At 45.4% G+C, this 21,137-nt stretch overlaps 1 protein-coding gene across 1 annotated transcript in view; it reads left to right on the forward strand.

Annotated features, from left to right (window-relative positions):
- leng8 (leukocyte receptor cluster (LRC) member 8) overlaps positions 1-17,739 on the forward strand; it is a gene marked incomplete at its 3' end in the record, with an annotated part of 29,634 nt that extends 11,895 nt beyond the window's left edge. The window contains exons 3-15 of the mRNA XM_084335869.1: positions 181-351; positions 653-730; positions 924-1,350; positions 1,685-1,841; positions 1,930-2,100; positions 8,302-8,547; positions 9,793-9,960; positions 10,095-10,380; positions 14,125-14,226; positions 14,512-14,580; positions 15,130-15,259; positions 17,259-17,466; positions 17,577-17,739. Of these exons, the coding sequence (XP_084191995.1) occupies positions 181-351; positions 653-730; positions 924-1,350; positions 1,685-1,841; positions 1,930-2,100; positions 8,302-8,547; positions 9,793-9,960; positions 10,095-10,380; positions 14,125-14,226; positions 14,512-14,580; positions 15,130-15,259; positions 17,259-17,466; positions 17,577-17,739 (2,376 nt within the window). The remainder of the gene's footprint in view (positions 1-180; positions 352-652; positions 731-923; positions 1,351-1,684; positions 1,842-1,929; positions 2,101-8,301; positions 8,548-9,792; positions 9,961-10,094; positions 10,381-14,124; positions 14,227-14,511; positions 14,581-15,129; positions 15,260-17,258; positions 17,467-17,576) is intronic.
- Between the last annotated feature and the right edge of the window lie 3,398 nt (positions 17,740-21,137).

Below are 21,137 nucleotides of genomic sequence, written 5' to 3' on the forward strand. Positions count from 1 at the left end.
CAGACAAGCATTTTCTCTTTATTTGCCCATAATGGTAAATTGCAGGGACATAACAACTGTATGTATACAAGAATTGCATTTACAGATTGGTCTAAACGTATCTTCCTTTTTTCTATGTAGCCAATTAATTTCACATCATTGTCATATTCATTAATCATATTCTAATCCTATGTGTTTCAGACTGGTCAGTTCCAACCTGCAGTGACAGACTCCCCTGCCATGCAGCAGCAACAACAGCAGCAGCAGCAACAACAACAGCAGCAGTACTACCAGTGGTACCAGCAAAACCAGCAGCAGTATCCTGGATACACATATCCCTATAACTATAACTACTATCCTACTATGGGCCCGGTAAGCATCCAGGAGATGGATATAACATGAGAATACTCCTTAGCATCATAGTGACAGCAGAGCCTACTGATTCAGCACGGTTGGCTATTTTAAAACCCCTGCCTAGTAGAATCTTATTTATCTAAATCTCTGACATCCAAACAAACTGATCAACCAAATGGGTTTGAAATACTTTTCAATATGGCCAATTTCAGAGTTCTGCCAAATGGCCTCCATTCCCAGGTGGCTTGGATGAACATGGTTCTACTTTACACTTAGTATAAACAGTGAATTGATAAAAGGGTTACTTTTAAATTTTCAGTATGGTGGTGGCTATCCTCCAAATCAGTATGGTGGACCTCCAGGAACTTACCCAGGACCCCCTACTCAGAACGGACAGGTACATACCTGTCATGTCCTCTTGTGTCTTTGTGATGTCAGATGTACAAGCCATGGCTAATTTCTGGCTGATACAGAATGACTACTTATTGTTGTTTTTTTTTTTTTTTACTTTTCTCTATTTGTTATGATATAAGCCTCATAGCAATATATGATTTAGTCTTTTTTTTTTTTTTACCTTTCTCTGTTGACAGCCTCCTCCTGTACCAGGGATGGAAGACCAGTCATCCAGCTACCCCTCCCAGCCCCAGCCCCCACCCCCTACTACCCCTCAGCCCCCGCAGAGCCCAACTGCCTCAGAGAAACCCCCTCCCCCTCCACCCCCACCCATTCCTACCCCTTCCAACTCCCAGTACCCCCCTCCTCCACCGCAGAGTGCTTATAATGCCAACAACCCTATGTCTTACCCACCCGGTGACCCCAACCAAATGAGAGCTTACAACCACAACCAGGGCAGGCCCAACTATGGACAGAGTTACCAGCCCCAGAACAGCTACCAGGCGTCTCAGAACAACTCCCAGCAACAGCAAGGCCAGTATGGACCAGGCCTCGGCAGAGGAGACACTAACAAGAACAAGAGTCCGAAACAAGCAGGACAGCAACTCTGGCACCGCATGAAACGTAATGGAAGCTAGTGCATGTTATGTAATGATTAGATCACTAAGATGACTGTAGTTTGCAGATGTAGATGATAGATTTTTTGTTGCCTGGCGCTATAGGTGAGCCTAGATCAGGATTATTCTGTGACAGGAGATTAGAGATCTTGAGTTGTTTATATTGACCGTATATAATTACTACAAAGATGCCACGGTTGATGGGGGAAAGGCAGGTAGGCACAAGTGAGCCCTGAGTGAGGTTAACTTTATTTGTGAAATATAGGAGAAAATCCTAGATGCTTTCAGTCCAGGTTCTATGTCCTAAATTCTCTGCTTCTTTCCCTGTGGCGTTCCCACAGAGGCACCTGTAGCGGGGGCTGTGAATGTGAAGTTCAACATTCCCAAGAGGCCGTATGTCATCACCGGTCAGAACTTCCCACCGGGGGAGCAGCCCTCTGGTTTGGGTCCTGCTCCGTCCTCTCCTGGAGCTGTTAACGCTGCACCTGGAGCTACACGGTGAGGGCCGCACCGGCTGATTGTTGTCGTCCTTCATTTTTAAGATTCATGAACCATGTCTTGATTGTTGACTCTCCTCTCTCCCCAGGTCCCAGGACTGGCCACCGGCCATGAAGGAGTACGTGCAGCGCTGTTTCACAGCCTGCGAGTCGGAGGAAGACAAGGACCGGACGGAGAAAGTGTTGAAGGAAGTTCTACAGGACCGTCTGAAGGATGGTACTGCCTACACCATCGACTGGACCCACGAGCCACTGCCAGAGTAAGTATAGAATTGCTTACTGTGGATACATGCTTCTAGAGATGCACCAATACCACACTGTACACTTCATATGCAGAGTAATAATAATACATTTTATTTGGTGGCGCCTTTCAGGACACCCAAGGTCACCTTACAGATAAAAAAAAAAAAAAAAAACACAGGGCAGTTAAAAGTCAAGGTTAACACATCGGCGCCAAAAACGCTGTCCAGCGTTATTGGCCGCCATGCGTTGTCTGCCAGGATCGCTGTACAGCGTTTTTGAGATCAATATTAAATTTTTTCGCCATGGCATTCATAATTCATATACCCACCCCCGGTCCTGCAGCTGGACCTTAGATGTGACTGCAACGACTGCTCAATACCGCCGCCTGGTGGATGGTCGGGCGAGTTACACTCTCAAACAAGATGTGCATCGATGAAAATCATCCGGCAGTCGCATCTCGTTACGGGACTCCCGACAGACACTATGTACATAATGGATCGCTTTCTAAACTTAATAATCGATATGATTTCGGTGTTTATTGAGCCATACAAACCGGAAATGGACCTAGACGATCGGCGTCGTATAATTGGGATCTTTCACCGCCAGTCTCATTGGCCCACGGTAAGAGGAATATAACGCTATTTTCAACCCGATTGTGCATTTCCTTGTTTTGCAAACCATCTGATCAATATATCCACCCAACCTACATAAAGCAGTTACTGATGATCTGGGAATTATAAACGACCCCCCCCCCCTTTCCTCCGCGCATGATGAGGCATAATGTATACCGATTATATACATTTGAGTTTTTTGATGTAGCGTGTATGGGGGGGGGAAACGGCAATCGATAATCTATATAATGCGTTTGGGCCTATAACTAGCGTTTTTGGAATTACAGCAGAAAAGATTAAAAACATACTTATATTCTAGAAGGTATTAACACAACAATGTATGAATGAAAAAGTATAACGTTCCCACATCCTGAACGATGGATAATCGATGTTGAATGGGCCATAGTAATGTCAATATAGCAATACAATTTAAAAAGTTATAGCCCTGCAAAGAAGGTAAACATCTCCATAGGCTTACAGCGCTGGCAGAGAGGGGCATGAGATGGGCATAACCCCCGGCGGGCAATGTGTTAATAATAAAACAAGCAACAGGAAGTATAAAAAAGGTTAAGTTAAAATAACAAAACAAACAAACAGCAGGGGGGGTATAGGACAGTGGCAGAGGTTACAGTGAATATGCTAGTTTGAACAGATGGGGTTTCAGTTGAGATTTGAATGTTGATAGTGAGTCAGACTGTCGGATATGTGGGGGCAGGGAGTTCCAAAGTCTGGGAGCCGAGCAGCTGAAAGCTCGGGCAGCCATGGTGCTGAGGCGTGAGCTGGGGATGGAGAGGAGTCCAGTAGATGATGAGCGGAGTGTGCGGGAGGTGGTGTATTCCTGGAGGAGGTCAGTGATGTAGATGGGGGCTAGATTGTGGAGGGCTTTGAAGGTGAGTAGGAGGTTTTTGAAATCGATCCGGTAGTGCACAGGGAGCCAGTGTAATTGAATGAGGACCGTCAGATGAGTTGGTGCGGGTGATGATCCTGGCAGCAGAGTTTTGGATGATTTGTAGTCTGTTGAGGAGTTTGGTTGGAAGGCCAGTGAGGAGAGCTTTGCAGTATATCGATCCGGGATGTGACAAATGAGTGGACTAGGGTTTCCGTGTTGGATTGGGACAGGGATGGGCGGAGTCTGGTGATATTATGGAGGTGAAAGAAGACAGACCGGGTGATGTTTTTGATGTGTGGTGCAAAGGAGAGGGAGCCGTCCAGCTTTTCAAAAGACAACCAGACTATATATATATATATATATATATTATATAATTTCTTTATTTTATTTTTTACCTTTAGGGGGGGGGGGGGGGCCCTCGCGTTTAAATCTCGCACAGGGCCTCGCATTTCTCCCAGGCGGCCCTGTAGGAGGGGACCCAATACTGAACCCTGGGGGACACCCAGTGAAACAGCTGAACACCCTAACTTGCGAGTCCTGAGTTGTACAAACTGTTGTCTGTCAGTAAGTTAAGATGTGAACCAGGAGAGTGATCCCAATGCCAGCCAGGCGGTCCAGGAGTAGTGGATGGGAGATGGTGTCAAATGCTGCACTGAGGTCAAGGAGGATGAGGACTGTTCCGGGTCGAGGATGGAGTAGTCTCATTGCCACGATGTGACTCCCGTATTTTTATATTTAGTCCTAAAAGCCTCTTTATATTTTCAACTCTGTTAAACCTTTTTGTATATACCCCCTTTATGTTTCTACCTATTTATTTTGGCTGCAAGAACCATAATGGCGACGAGACAACTGAGAAATGAATCCAAGAAGGACTACGCTCCCGCTGATATAACCGCCATTGCTGGGCTAATTGAGAGCTCAGGCAATCCTTAACCAACAAAATCAGAGCGTCTGCTGCCTCGCTCGAAACCAAACTCCACAGCCTCTGGACGTCGGTTAATGACCATGCCGAGCGTCTGACCTCCGTGGAAGACGGCTTGAATACTTGGACTGGCAGGGTGGACGAGCTAGAGGCCAGGTGTACGGCGCTAGAAGAGAGCAATGATAAGCTAAAGGCTAAGCTAACCAACGGCGAGTCCCGCAGCCGCCGGTCTAACATTCGCATATTAGGTCTGGATGAGTCCGTTCATAGCGACCGGCCTAGTGACTTTTTTGCGGAGGTACTGGTTGAAATTCTGGGGAAGGAGGTCCTCTCTACGCCACCCGAGCTGGACCGGTGTCACAGGGCCCTTACTGCCAAGCCAGCACCCGGCTCCAGGCCTAGAGCGGTTATTGCTCACCTACATCATTATCATTATATCCGGGAGGCACGGAAGAGGAGGGGAACGCTGGAATACAGAGGGAAACCAGTCCTAATCTTTGAGGACTACTGTCCTGAAGTCGTGGAGCAGCGTTCCCGCTACAAAGACGTCATGGGCCCCCTCTACAAGCTAGGACTTAAGCCGTCTCTTCAGTTCCCTGCGAGACTTCTCATCACGACCGAAGACGGCGTGAGAAAACATCTCATCGCCTGAGGACGCGGTGTAGGTGATGCCTCGACACCGGCATCACCAGTACCAAACAGGGTAGTAGCCTGATTTTGGGCCGTTAGCACTACGCTATGGCTAACGCGCCGAGCGTCATATCGCTCTATATTTCTTCGTTCTTAGAAATAGGGTTGACTGTGACGTTAGGTGTCACCTGGATGCTTTATTTTTCTTGGCGTCTGACTTAAGGGGGGCTTGGCCTGGTCTGTTTTGTATAACTATTACATAATGCCACTTTATTTTTTTTGTTTTTTTTACATCCACTATATGCCGGGGAGCTAAGCGCTAGCTTTGTTTAAATGACCTAGGACTTCTATGCGTGTCACTTACGCCTCGTCATGACTTAGGTTAATGCCACCGTGATGCATTTTTTTTTCTTTTTTTAGTGTGTGTACATATTTTTTCGGACTGGGGTCTCACGAATCCATCAGCCACGCTCTTCCAGCTACGCACTGCTAGCCACACACATGGCAAATGGTCGCGTTTGCGGCCAGAGGCGTCATCATCTGCTGTTGACCTGCTAGGCCGCTAAAATGTCAGACGACCTTGAGCACAGCGCCCTCTCCTGACACGGCGGTCTAATTGCGCTATGACAAGGCAGCAAGCTACTATCTACTCTGTGTGAACCATAGGAAACAACGGACCTGTCAGCAGAGTATCGCCCTCTTCCGGCCTGGTGGACGTACTGCACACGTTTATCATGCAGTACACGGGTTATATACCCCCCCCCCCCTTTTTTCTCTTGCTATGGTTCCTGTTCTAGGTTTCTTCTTATTGTTTAAACCTAGCCATGTTCTTTAAGGTTTAATGTGAACTTTTCCATTTACTCTACGTTTTGAGGCTTTTTTTTTGTTTGTTTGTGGCAAGCAGCCACTGAGAGAGTAATCTACTTATGGTAGGTTTGAGGGTTTTAGGCCCTATGGTGAGTCCCTGTGTTGTTGGGGAAAGGCCCACCGGTCCCGCACCTTTATGTTTTTTATGTATGGCTCAGGACACATGTCTACTACTGAAAATATTTGTTTAATGTATGGCTCTAGGTACATATGCTTAGTGGTTAAAATAGGTGAATTTGGTGTGCCCACAGGCCTTTTTAGGTCTGCCCGGTCTACACACCCCCTAATATTCTATGGCTAATTCTGCTCCTGGAATGTTTGAGGTCTTCAGAAACTAGCAAAGGAAGGCGATTCTGACCTTTTTAAAGAAGGAGAATGTTTCTATTGCTTTATTACAGGAAACCCATATGGGACCCAACGACGCCGCTAAACTCCAAAAGAGTTGGGTGGGACAGGTCTTCGCCACAAACTATTCTACATTTAGTAGGGGAGTGGCCATACTGATCAATAAAAATCTCCCCTTTAGACTCATAACTTCCTCTTTAGATAGCCACGGTCGCTATGTGATTATCAAAGGGGTTCTTAAGGGTAAAGAAATGACATTTATGAATGTATACTGTCCCCCAGGCTACTCTACTGACTTTCTATCCAAAGTATTTACTGAATTTAATGGCCTGGCCTCTGAGAATGCCTTTGTGGGCGGAGACTTTAACTGTCACCTTATACCGTCTCTTGACAAACTCTCACCCAGTTTGGTTCCCCCCTCTAGGCAAGCAAAAATGCTCTCCTCCCTATGTACAGACATTGGATTCTCAGATGTCTGGAGAACCCTTTGCCCATCCGAACTGAAGTTCACCTTTTTTAGCGGCCCACATAAGAGCAACAGTAGAATAGACTATTTCTTCATCCCTTCCTCTAAGCTCTTTCTGGTATCGTCCTGCACAATCGGAAGTATTGTTTTATCTGATCACGCCCCTATATATCTGGTCTACTCCTTGTCAGAAGAGAGGGCGCTATCGAGATGTTGGTGTCTTAACCCATACCTCCTCAAGGATGATAGGTTTGTCTCCTATTTCGAATCGGAATTTAAAATGTTCTACTCAATTAACTCTCATTCTATGGATAACCCGTCTCTGCTCTGGGAAACATCCAAGGTATTTTCTCGCGGACTGATTATGTCTTACGTATCATCCAAGAAACGCAAGAAAAATGAACAATGCAAACTTCTTGAATCCAAACTAGCCGACCTTGAGAATCAACATGTTTCAAACCCAGCCCCGGCTGTGCTTATAGAGCTTACGGCCACCAGAACTGCGTTAAACACTCTTCTGATCCAAGACGCCGAATACTCTCTTAAATTTGCCAGACAGAGAATGTACGAACACGGTGACAAGCCTGGCAGGTGCCTAGCTAACTTGGCAAAAAAGAGGGCTGACACCCAAGTAATAGCCTCAATCTCGGACTCAAACGGGGTCAGGTCCTTTGACACAAACTATTAATAAAGAGTTTGCCTCTTTCTATGCCCAACTCTATAGGACTGAATGACCCGATGGTGCTCTCTCTGACATGCAAGCTTTTTTCGCTGACTTGCACCTCCCTAAGGTATTGAAAGCTCAGAACTTGCTCCTTAACGCCCCAATTACGAAGGAAGAAGCTCTGTGCGCCCTTAAGGGTATGCCATCTGGTTTAAATCAGCTGAGTCAGCACCGGGTTTTTTGAGGATGGGGGTGATTGCAGCCAGTTTGAGAGTGGGGGCTACGGTTCCAGAGGCGAGGGAGGAATTTATTATGTCCGTGATCATGGGTGAGATTGATGGCAGGCAGGCTTTGACGAGGGTGGTGGGAAGAGGATCAAGCTGACAGGTGGTGGTTTTGGCTTTACGGATGAGCTCTGAGATGGTGTATTCCGATGCTGGGGTGAAGTTGGAGAGGGAGCTGATAAAATGATGGCCGATGGTGATCATCCAGGGTGGATCACGTGAACAGAACTGAACCATTACTTGCACTGAACAGAACACTTCACACAAAAAGGATGGATATGAGATATTTCACATGATGTGCTTTTGTTTCTGACATGTTACACATGGCTCTTGGTATTGGAGAAAAGAAACCAATACTGATGCCATGTTTTAACATGGTTGCAGAGTAGTGCATCCCTACTTGGTTCAGAGCTTAACTTTAAACTGGTCCATTGTAGCACCTTTTATACAAGCTTATTTGAGAGTTTGTATGTCGATGTTTCAATTGAGCACTTGCTGTGAATCTCATGCATTAACACTTTCAATTTCTCTGTCCCCCAGACTGAAGGCCAAGCTGTCTCGCTGGGAGGCTATGCCGTCCCAAAGGACATTGGACAGCACCATCAGCCGTGGTGGGGCCACAGTGGGAACTACGCGAGGCAGGGGCGTTGGTCACAGACTAGGCCACTACAGGAACGTCTTCTCTCAGAGGAGCCCCTCTTCTAGCTCGTCCGGCTCGTCCTCTCGCTCGCCGTCCCCCGCCCACGGCAGACACCGAGACCGTAGCAACCAGAGGCACCGGCGAAGGTGAGGCTGGTTCCCTTCCTGGTTTGGCATGATGGTCATTTCCTTTATTAGAAAAAAGGGGACACACACCGGTGTCAGAGTTGCTGACCAAGTTACGCACTCATAGCCTCGATGCATATATGGCTTAAATAAATTATACATGCATCACATGTATAAGATGGCTGCAATAGAATTTTGTTGAGGTTGTCATGAAAACGAGCATTGACCATATTCACACAATGGCCAGATTGCATGACATAAGAGCAAAATGGCCACTGTGTGAATATGGTCAATTGCTCTTATGTGTGGACTAGGGTTGCCACGGTGATGTGGAATTTCCCATGGATGATAAACCCATGGCAACACCAGTATTACCGGTGACAATGGACATTTGACAAAATTACGCTCTATGTGTAGAGCACTTTCTTTAATATTTAATGTTATGCGGCTAGATTGGTCCACTGTCCGTCTGTCTGTTGTTGTTGCAACACACAGTTGGCGTTGGGTTCTAATTTAAAAATCAATGTAGTGTATTCATCACATGCTGCGCAAACATACTGTTGCTGGTCTGGACTGGTCTTCTGATCCTCTAGTCGAGCTTTCACTGCTGCAGGGTTTAATATTGAAATTCATCTAAATCCTCTAGCATGATTGTGTAACGTGTCATGTTGTTTCTAGAGCCTTCTTTCTCTCCTTCACGTGAAGTTAAAACTACTCTGTAAGTGAAAGTGACACTTAAATATAGCTGCTGTCAGCGCAGCCGCAGACAGTCAGTAAGCTGACTTACACGCTTGATAACATGCTTAGTATTTTACAAGTTAGTCTTTTTTATTTGAATGTGGGCACTGATATGCGAAAATAAACTAAATGGGTTAATTTCTATAAAAAAGTGGGGGCGGTGGGCAAGTAATGTACTCGGTGGCTGCCTGAACACAGAGTAACACTGGTATCACCGACTACTACGGCAAGCCTAGTGTGGACCGTGCATGAGGCATAGAAACAACCTCCACTGAATGCATGTGCCAAACCAACATTTGGTTTCTATGACGACATTATCAAGCATTGTATGGCAGCCATATTAAGGTCAGCCAAATGACCGCTCACGAATGTAGATTTGAATGGAAATGGCCATTCTATCAATAAAAATTCTGTCCCTAATCCTTCTTTTATCCAAGTGATGCCCGCTCCCTGACCCTGCCTATTATCCCAGTTGATGCCTAGTGTGTATATAACTAAGTATATATAAATTGTTTCTAAATCCACCAGTGACTCTGGCTCACAGTCGGATAGCAGTATTTCCAGTGACCTCCGACCTCAGCTGTCCCGACGAAACCAGAAAGGAGGACGTGGCCGCGGTAACGACCGGGACCGAGGGCGTGGCGGTGGAGAGCGTGGAGGACGAGGCAGAGGAGGAAGAGCCAACCGAGGCAGGAGGTAACAGAGGAATAAATAACCAGAACCCTTGATAGTCTTGAATCTTAATATCCTTTTAAAACAATTCTACTCCTGATGAGTCATGCCTTGGAAGTCATGGTATACTACCCCCCCTCCCCCCCCCCCCCCCCCAGAAACATGGACGACTCTAACTCAGGGTTCGGCAAGAAGAGGAAAGGCGGAATGGACTTCAATGACCCCAACCGGGAGGTGAAGAAGCAGAACAGGGCTGCACGCTTCCACAAACAGCTTCGCTCTGAGCCCCTGGTCCTCTCCATCAACTCCCTGGACCTGCCCAGCGGCACCCAGGAGGCCCTCAGCTGGGAGGACTGCCCCATCGTGGGAACCTGCCAGGATATCACCAAAATCTACCTGAGACTCACCTGCGCCCCTGACCCCGCCACTGTGCGCCCCGTGCACGTGAGTCATAACTCATCTTCTGTCGACCTCTAGTTAACAGCCAAGTTAAAGTTAAGTGGCCAACCCCCCACCTACCTACAGTTGACCTCTTCTTGATCCTGAAACAAGAGACTGAGACAGGATGACATTTAGCTGTTTATTTAACCCTTTAATCGCCAAGGACGAGTTAACACGTCATTCTCCGCCATGCGTAATCTGCCAATGACGCCGTAACACATCATTGAGATCAATATTTCAAAAATCTGTGATGGCAATCATATTTCACCCGCGGAGACTTGAGATCTCTTGTTGATCTCCTCTCAACTCTCCAACGGTTCAAGAGCGCCATCTGGTGGCCGATCGGCGGATCACCCAAACAGAAAACCGGAAACAGAAAGTGGTGCTCATTAGGGATGGGTATCGTTAGGATTTTATCGATACTACTACTCTTATCGATACTGCTTAACGGTTCGGTACTTTATCGATACTCTTATCGGTTCTTTTAGATTATTATTTAAATATATTTAAATAGAAAAAAAATTATAAATTATTATTTGAACGGCTTAAGGCTATATCTGTACTTGATATTTGTTTGTTGTGTTGCATATTTGAAATAAACTTCAATCAAATCAAACCACCCCCCTCTTAAAAAACAAAAACCTGTGTTTAACCTGGCCATCTATAAAACATCATGCTAAAACTGTGAAACAAATGTCCTACTCCCCTAACGAAAGAAATACATAGCAAACATGACTCAGTTATGCAATAGTGCTGCTGCTTTTTATTTTGTTAAAATCTTTTAGTTAATAAGACTACAAAATGACTACAACGATTTCACGACGTTTTCCTGTCCACGCCGGAAGTGCATCGGATACCTACCTTAACGTTAAATTTTCAACAACGGAACAGATTGTTGCTAATTAAACACTTCATGGAAACGGAGTAACGTTAACGCTATGTCGAGTTCATACGTGTAGTGTAGTATGAACTCGGCGAGTCGGCATAACGTTAACGTTAGTCAGTTTCAGTGTTGCTGGATGGACGGTACACTATATTAGCTCCGTAGCTAACGTAGCTAGCCACGTTAACGTTAAATGTTCAACAACAGAACAGATTGCTGCTAATTAAACACTTCATGGAAACGGAGTAACGTTAACGCTATGTCGAGTTCATACGTGTAGTGTAGTATGAACTCGGCATAACGTTAACGTTAGAGTGTACCATCCAGCAACACTGAAACTGACTATTAGCTCCGTAGCTAGCCACGGACGGGCACCTCCAGTCCCTACCCGTGTATGTGTGAGTGTGAGCGGCTCGCGACAAGTGTGTGTAATGGCTTGCTGCGGCTCGCTTCTCGTGCAGAGACAGAGAGAGGAGAGATAGTTTGCAACGTTTAAATTCCTGGAAAAAAACCTCATAATAATAATACTTTCTCGAGTATCGATAGCAGTACCGATAACGTCGGAGCTTATTAATACTCCGGTTTTTTCTAATTCAGTACCGGTTCCCGTTTAGAACCGGGGTCCGGGGGGCATCCCTAGTGCTCATCCAAATTCGGTCCGGCCACTCGCTATAGCTCCCGGGGCTCCATCTCGACACACTGGATAATCAATCGCTCGCCCTAACTCAATAAACAACGTTATTTGGACGTATATAGTATTATACAACCTGGAAATGGTTAATCTAGATCAACATCCCATAATAGAAAACGTTCTACTCCAAGCTGATCGCCCAACGGCCCGAGGAGACTGGGGTAAGTTTCGGCGTTTATTATTACCGTGTTCGATACAAACTGCTCTGATGATCATATCACCCACACTACATGAATCATCTAACGTTGGCCACGGTATTATAAACTGAAACTGGGTCCCAGAGTGGGAACATCTGAAGATACCCCCTTGCGTCGCCGTCTTTACAAGCCTATACGTGCATTTTCCTGAACCGATGACTCGATAGCCCACCTCCCTTAACCCGCATGTGCAAACTCAGCTAACATCACAACAACAATGGCATGTACAGAGTAGTTGCGTTCGTGTTACAGAAGCTATTGAGCTTGATCAGGCTTTTACAGCTAAATGTACTGCCCCTGTACTACCACCGTCGACAACAGATTGACATCTCCCTTAATCCGCATGCAAACCAAACCAACAAAAAAGAAACATGATACATAATGTCTTATATGTCCTGGCTAGAAGTTTTTATTAAACACCGGGAGGCTACTGTGATTAATAAATACACGTAGCTTATTTGGGTTTTCAGAAAAAGGCCTGCCAAGTAGCCAAGCACATAGACTGTTCCATAGCATATGCCTTCAGTTGATCATGACAAATCCTCTCTTACCTTGACTATTAAAAAGCCTCCATAATTTAGTAAATAGTATTCCCATGGGCCTGGTGTTGAGATTTTACGATGCCAGCTTGTGAGAATTCGTTGTAGCCAGCCAGCTAGCGTTGATGCTATTCAATGCTATCACATTAGCACTAGCATACCCAACTAACGTTAATGCCATTCAGAATTGATTAACATAGCTACACCACACAGTAACGTTAATACAATTGCATGCATCATTCATTGTTTACAATGCACGAGTGGAGCTAGTCGAAAGGACTGGACACGGAGACAAGTTAAAGGGATGTCCGATATTATCGGCCTACCGATATTATCGGCCGATATCGGCATTCAAATGTGATATCGGTTTTAAATTTTTATTTAATTTTTTTACATTTCTAGAACCTTTATTTACCCAGGCAAGCAAGTAAGAACAAATTCTGGTTTTATTTATTGTCAAAAGTATGCATAATGTTGTGTTAATTCCACAACAAGAGATATGTAATGTTATTACATGGCGTTTTCACATTCGCCGAAATGCTTGCTTGTGATTGGTCAATAGCGCGCGTCAGAGGTCAGTTATCAGACAATAATGACCGCTGTGGGACAATAATGGCCGCTGTGCGCAGCTGTTCGCAATCAAGCCCACAATAATGACCGCGGCTGTGCGCAGCTGTTCGCAATCAAGCCCACTGACATCAGTGCAAACTGCCGGCTGCCGGGGAAGCTGCTGGGGGGCGGAGCGACGAGCACTCAGCGGAGCCAGAACCAGTGTTACTGTTGCGAGTCGATGTAAAATGAATTAGGTATATTGTTAGTAAGTTAGCCATGTAATAAGCGGGATAATGTATAGCTATACTCGATCATTGTCGCAAAATAATTGACCTTCACTTACGTTTAAAACACCTCGCCGAGGCGGCTCGGTATTTTAAACTGTCGGTCAATTATTTTGCGACAATGACCTCGTAGCTATACATTATCCCTTACTTAATTACCTGAAATTATTCAGTTTTTTGGGGGGTGGAAACCCTGCATATATCGGTATCGGTTGATATTGGTATTGGAAATTAAGAGTTGGACAATATCGGTATCGGTAAAAAAGCCAATATCGAGCATCCCTAACATCAATCAATTAATTTAATACAACAGGTAGTTCTAGCTGCCTCCAACCGCACCACAGGGCTATTACATTATATATGGCTTTGACCAGCTCTCTCCTGCCGATTTTAAAATCAGCAGCTCTTCCTCCTCCTCATCACCGGCTGCCTGTGGAGCTGCATTTGCGCCGCGGTGTGTGTCTCCTATCCGTTGGAAGCTAGCGTCTTGAGACTATTTTGTTTTTACTGAAACCTTTTTTTAAATGAGAACTAAAAAGATCAAAATCGTTTTCGTCTGGACAAGGCCTTAATCCCTTGCTTTATTGACTTTGCACTCAAGGTGTTGAGAAAATCTCTGCTGGCGGTGAAGAGCCACTGGAAAACGAACCAGGACTACGTCTACGCCTGTGAACAAATGAAGTCCATCAGACAGGACCTCACGGTTGGTCTTCTTCATTAACACCTATCATGTCCAGGGAAGGAAATTAATAAGGGCTTAGGATATATATATATAAATAATGGAAAAGCATAGCTAATCCTATGCCAATTTTCATAATCGTTAATTTCAAGTGTTTTGATGATATTGTCCTGTAAAAGCTGACGAATACCCTCCAATATCAGTTCCAATAAGGACCCTAAAAAAGCCCTATAGAAAAGGTTAAGTGACTGTTTTTACTCCAGTCTTGCCAATCTCGAGATCTGTCTTACCTTTTCTTCCCACTGCTAGGTCCAAGGAGTTCGTACAGAGTTCACAGTGGAAGTGTACGAGTGTCATGCCCGCATCGCCCTGGAAAAGGTGAGTTTGTCTTCCTCTGTCTGTGTTTTGGTAGCTTCATTATTAATAATATGTTCAGATACAGATCAGTTTGACCCATTAATGACAAATGAATAGCAAAATTGGTATGAAGACATGCTAGTGCCTTTGGTCTCAACAGTAGCATTGTTGACATTTACAAAAACGGGACAATTTCTAAATGTAACCTAGATTTCATATTCATTGCCAAAATATGCCCACATCTGCGTCATTGTACCAGGCAGATTTTTTAATTTTTTTTTTATAAATATGTTTTTGTAGAATTTTATTGGTTTGTACTACCGGGCAGTGCGGTAGAGGGAGAGGAGGAAATGGGAGACAGAGCAGGGGAAGACATTCGGCAAAGGATGCCGGGTCCGGGAGTCGAACCCGGGTCGGCCGTTTCGCAACGCAGCGCGTTACATGGTGTGCTACTAGAGCGCCCCAACATTTTCTACTTGAACGAATGGCATTCACGTAGCCTCTAAATGTGGCTTTGCATTGTATTTGAACAGACTTTTAACAGCCTGATTGTATGTGATTTGTCATCAGGGTGACCATGCAGAGTTCAACCAGTGCCAGACGCAGCTGAAGGCCCTGTATAAGGACAACCCGTCGGAAAACATTGGAGAGTTCACAGCATACAGACTGCTGTACTACATCTTCACGAATAACTCTGGAGGTGATGGCTCAATATTTAATGTCTTGATGCTATAAACATTCAGTTGTGTGGGAAGTTTGGCTTTATAGCAGTTGTCAGAATTTGCACAGTATGGTAATGAGTTAATACTAGGATTAGGTACCGTTCACATTTTAACCAGTACCAGTTCCTGGAATACGTTATCGGAACCCAGCGGTACCTTTTTTCGATACTTTCAAACTCTCTTTAATCATTTCTTTTAAACTTCAGTTGTAAAAGAAATATATAAAATATATATAAATAAAATAATAATAATCCAAACTTCTCAACGTCAACATTGTTATTTATTTAGAACATTTTGTTATTTATTATTGTAACACACACAAAAATAAATCGCATGATCATGTATTTCAACATTTGTAAATGTTTAAATGATCTGGCCATGCTCAGTAAATATTATCAAACTCCTCTGATCTTGTCTGGTCTTTCCAAAGACCCAAGAGATGGGACAGTAATATATATATATATTTGTCTAGTATATTACAACATGTAAAGGTACTGAAATTTGATATCAACTGATCTAGCATGAATAAGTACTTGGTAGTACCGATGTACCCTTAAAGGTACAGAGTTCAGGACCCAACCCTAGTTAATAAGCAAATACTTTCTGGGTGGGAGATTTTTTGAGAAGTAAAAATTCGATGGTATATTTTCATAGTTGACCCAACTGTTCCTGGGTTCACAATATGACATTTACTGTACAAAGGGGCGGCTGGGTGGCGCAGCGGACTAAGCGCTCGTCACCAACGCGAGAGACACTGGTATCGAATCCGGCTGTCAGCGTTGCCTCCGGCTTGGCCGGCCGTCGTACTGGCTCAATTGGCAGAGTCAGCGGGAGGGAAGCCGGTGGGTGGTAATCTGGTCGTTGTAAACAGCGACTCCTACAGGTCGGTCAGGGCGCCTGCACAGCGAGGAAGGTAGATGGTGAGGGTAGTGTGAGCCTCTCACACGTTACACCTCACCAATGAGAGCCCGCGCTGGCAGGTGAAAAGAAGTGGCTGGCTGACTCCGCATGTATTGGATGGGACATGTGATAGTATCTTATCAACCCTCCCTAGACCGACCAGTGGGGGGCACAGGTCGGTTGGTGCGCCTGCGCAGTAGAATCTGGAAGCGACGAGGGCGGCGTGTCCCTCCCACGCAGACCCTCGCCGCTGAGAGATCGCGCTGTGCAGGTGAAAAGATGCGACGGCTGCCTCCTTGCGTACTGGAGGGGACACGTGATGCAAGGCTTCGTCCACATTGCAGCCGGCTTGTGGGAGGCATGGCCTAACAACGTTCGAGACAGGGGAGGGGAGAATTGGAAGATACAAAATTGGGGAAAGGAGAAAAATAGAAAATGGGGAGAAAAAGTAGAAAAAAAAGAGAACCGGGAGGAGAAAAAGTGGATATAAAAAAATATATATTTACTGTACAAATAATTACCTTGGCTTATGTTTGGTTCACACTGCCTCAAAAAGATTTAGTTTGTATTGGGATTTTGATGTGATTTGTTAAAAAAGAATATATATATATTAAATTCAGATTGCTTTATTCACCATTTATGTAAACACAATGGAACAAGATACGACAGTACAGTGCATAAACTTTTTTCACAAATAAGAATAATAAATAAAGTGCAAAACAGGACAGAACAGTGAGACAACGATAAGACAATAAATTGCAGTGGTTGTAGACATGTTATCAGTGCAGCACAAAGTCCGAAAGGGGGGGGGGGGACAGGTTTTTAGTGTCTTGGGCAGCCGTAGCCACCTGCCGTGGGGGAGCATGGTGAAGAGGCTGTGGGCGGGGTCAGCCATGATTTTCCTCGCCCTCCTCAATGCCCTGGTGGAGTGTAGGGACTCGAGGGAGGGAAGGGAGCAGCCGATCACCCTCTCCGATGACCCAATCCCGCTTTAAACCTGTCCCAGTTAACTTTTTATATCCAAAGTATGCAATGGTGTTTGTTCTCTTCTTAACTCTGGTTTGTCTTTCCATTCAGACTTAACCACCGAGTTGGTATACCTGACCCCAGCACTGCGGGAGGATGTGTGTGTGTCCCACGCTCTCTCCCTCCGTGCCGCCTGGGCGCTGGGAAACTACCACCGCTTCTTTGAGCTGTATTTGAAAGCCCCGCGCATGGCCTCTTACCTCATCGACAAGTTCGTAGAGAGGGAGAGGAAGGTCGCCCTCAGGGCCATATTTAAAACGTAAGTAATAATTGCGCGCAGAAGAACTAGATATAAAAAAAAAAAATCTGTTTTCTGTTGTAATTCTGATGCGCTGACCTTCTCATCTCCTCTCCTCTCTCCTCTCTCAGGTTTAGACCAGACTTGCCTATGCAGTACGTACAGTCCAATCTGGGGTTCCCCTGTTCAGAGTCCTGCATGGCCTTTCTCACTGGGCTGGGGGTCACATTCTTCCCCTCTGACCCCAGCAAGATTGACTGCAAAGCCAGCTCTGCTTGTCTGGCTGCTTCCTGAGGGGGGGGGGCGGGTGGGTTATTGGGAAGGGGAAGCACACAAAAGGGAAATGGAGAGGAACCGACAGGGATCCTACCCCATAGTATGAATGCACCGCACTTCAGACGTCCTCAGCCAGTTGAGATGGAGAATAGTGGTCTGGCTAGCAACATTGAAGTCCCATAGAGAGAGGCTGTAGGCTAGGCTCCCCTTGCATAATCTACTAAAAGACCCTAAGGTAGATTCAGAACAGATGCACTCTTTCTACAATTACAGATATGGACTGTTCAGATATATAAGGGAGAAAATCTGCATATATTGCCAATCAGATATTGTAGTATAGCCTAGTTTCACACTTCTTTCAAGATAACTATGATACCAGAAGCACCGGAGAACAAGTTAGATTGGGACTAGTTTATAATCCCCACACCATAAGGCCAAGCAGTGGTAGGACCAGATCAGGGAGCTTACCCCTCAGTCTCCCCCATTACAGCCCTCCCACGTTAAACCTAACAGTGTTCTGTTATGTTTTTTCCTTCAAGTCAACAGCTCTAAAGTCCTGAAGATTCAAGCCTTATCCACCAAGAGAGAAATGCTGAAAGTTATTCTTCAAGCTATGCAGCAGACCCCCCTCACATCCACGTTGAAGCAAAGGCTGAGAGATCCAGGGGGCCCTCTGTACGTGTTCTTCACTAGAGACTGTAAGCCCATGCCGCTGTTGGGAGATGACAGCATTTTATCTGGAAGAAGAGATGGTGGTTTGTATGTCCAGTCCTGCACCCTTTCGCCTCACGGCTTCCCTAGAGACTGTAAACCCATGCTGCCGTTGGGAGACGGCAGTGTTGTATCTGGAAGAAGAGATGGTGGTTTGTATGTCCAGTCCTGCACCCTTTCCCCCCATGGTATCTAGGACAGCAGTCCTTCCTGTTCCTGCCCTACCAACCTAACCTCCCTTGAAAGCAGTGGACTAAGAAATTTGAAGGCTGGTTCCTTATTAGTTAATCATTTTCCAGTTTCCAGAGTTACCTACACGCTTAACCATTCACACCTCTGATATGGCCGCCCACTGTATGGAAAAGCCTTGCCTGATGCCCCCTCTGATATATATCTAGCATCTGATACATTTCAGTAGGCATTGACTTTTAAGTTTATTTGTGGAAACAGTCCTATGTTCTTTACCAAGATCGCTTTCCCGGATACCCTAATGTTTTGGAGCCAGGAAGCCTGCCTCTAGGCGCCCCCCCCCCTGTGTAGCCTCGCGTCAAAGGCAAAGAGGAAATCTGCTTCAGTCATTCCCAGGTCGACGTTTTCCGGTCAGCTATTGGAATTCAACATTTCCCAGTCAGCATTGTCCTCCGACAGCACTTCTAGGGAATTGCAGCGGTGAACCACGTCATGCTGTCCTCAATGCCACAGGGTTTCTCTCCATGTGGATATTGTCAACTCACAAAGATGGCAGCAGCAAAGCTCCTGCCTCCTTCGGTTGGATCAGTTCCTCTGAACGAAGCCATGGAGGCAATCCTGTTGCTCCTCCTTTAAGGAGTGGCCTGAGTGGTTTGTATGCTACACCTCGCTCCGGTTGCCCCCGACAGAGTACGTATGTATGGCTGGTAAGAAAAAGGGACTGAATGCTGTGGAAGGAGTTGGATGACAACATTGCAGGGGAGCTTGTGTCTGCCTCAACGTCTCTTAAACACCATCACTATTTGCTTGAAGGATACCATTAACTTAATGGTTAATTTCCATCCATAAGTGATGAAGTGTTTTTATATTGTGGTATTGGACAGCAGTATTTTTTTTTATCCACTTGTTCTCCCCATTTTCAATTTTTCTCCCATCCCAATTTCGTATTATCCAATTCTTCCCTCCCCTGTCTTGAACGTTGCTAGACTATGCCTCCCACTGGTCGGCTGTAGTGAGGATAGAAGCCTTGCATCACGTGTCCCCTCCGGTACACGAGGAGGCAGCCTGTCAATCTTTTCACCGCAGCAGCTCGAACTCTCAGTGGCGAGGAGTAACGCGTGGGAGGCTCACGCTGCCCCCGATACTTCCTGTCTCTGCCGCACCGGCGTCACCCAACCGACCTGTAGGAGTCGCTGTCCACAACGTCCAATCCCCACCCACCGGCTTTCCCACCCTCTAACACTGCCAATTGTGTTAGTATGACGGCCGGCCAAGCCGGTAGCAATGCCGAGAGCTGGGCTCGATACCAGCATATCCTGCGTTAGTGGCGAGTGCCTTGCCCACTGCGCCACTCAGCCGTCCTATTGGGACAGCAGTATTGACCTTGCAGTTAGACAATGCATAAGGTGAATCAAGTATGAATCAAGTATGCAGCAACATTTTAATAAAACGGTCTTGAAAGAGGAATGAGTTAGATGCCAGGAATACACTGGTTTAAAGGAAAACTCATAAATTTTGGGAAATTTGCTTATTTGCCATCTATCCTGAAGTTAGACAGAAGATACATACCTTTTTTCTTCTCTGTGCATGTAGTAGGAGTAGGAAGACACGTACCGTTAGCCTAGCTTAGCGTCAGTCACTGGAAGGAGGTTCCTCCATTAGCCTATACTATAGTTCCCAATGTCTTCCTACTCCTACTGCATGCAGAGAAGAAAAAGGTATGCATCTTCTTGTCTAACTCCAGGGTTCCCAAAATGTTGGAGTGTTAAGATACATAACCTTTTTCTTCTCTGTGCATGCAGTAGGAGTAGGAAGATGCACACTGTTAGCCTAGCTTAGCGTCAGTCACTGGAAGTAGGTTCCTCCATTAGCCTAGTTCCCAACGTCTTCCTACTGCATGCACAGAGAAGAAAAAGGTATGTATCTTGTCTAACTCCAGGGTAGATGGCAAATAAGCTACTTTCCCAAAATGTTGGAGTGTTCCTTTAAGCTGCTGTCTGAATGTAATAATGAAATCATGAATTTCCAATAAAGAAGGAGGAATGTACACAAGTACTTCTGTGTTCTAACTTAAAGACTAGTTCTGCTCATGAAATGTTTCTATAAATTAAACGATTGGTTTTGACATGTTTAACTTAAAGTGATAGTTTGTATTCTGAAATACTTACCACTAGTGTAGTCAAATCAAAGCTATTAGCTTACTGAGTCCTGTGGTCGGAGTTCTGGATTGGTTCTGAGCGAACCGGGAAGTTGTAAACAGCAGAAACGGTCACGAAACCCAAATACGTTTTAATCCTAACCACAACATGCAGGCAAATGTTTACCAAAACAAAATCGCCATCCTCCAGCATTTCTAAACAGCTGATGCAGCCTAACACCTAGTGCCAAGTGCCTTCTGCCAAGTGATTGCAGAATCCAAAGTACTAGAGGATGATGATTTTGTGTTAAAAGTAGGTAACCCTTTTACCTGCATGTTGTCGTGTGGATTAAAACTTCGACCAGGAAGGGGATTGGGA

Source organism: Notolepis coatsorum (assembly GCF_963971535.1).
Source record: "Notolepis coatsorum genome assembly, chromosome: 19".
NCBI lineage: Eukaryota > Metazoa > Chordata > Actinopteri > Aulopiformes > Paralepididae > Notolepis > Notolepis coatsorum.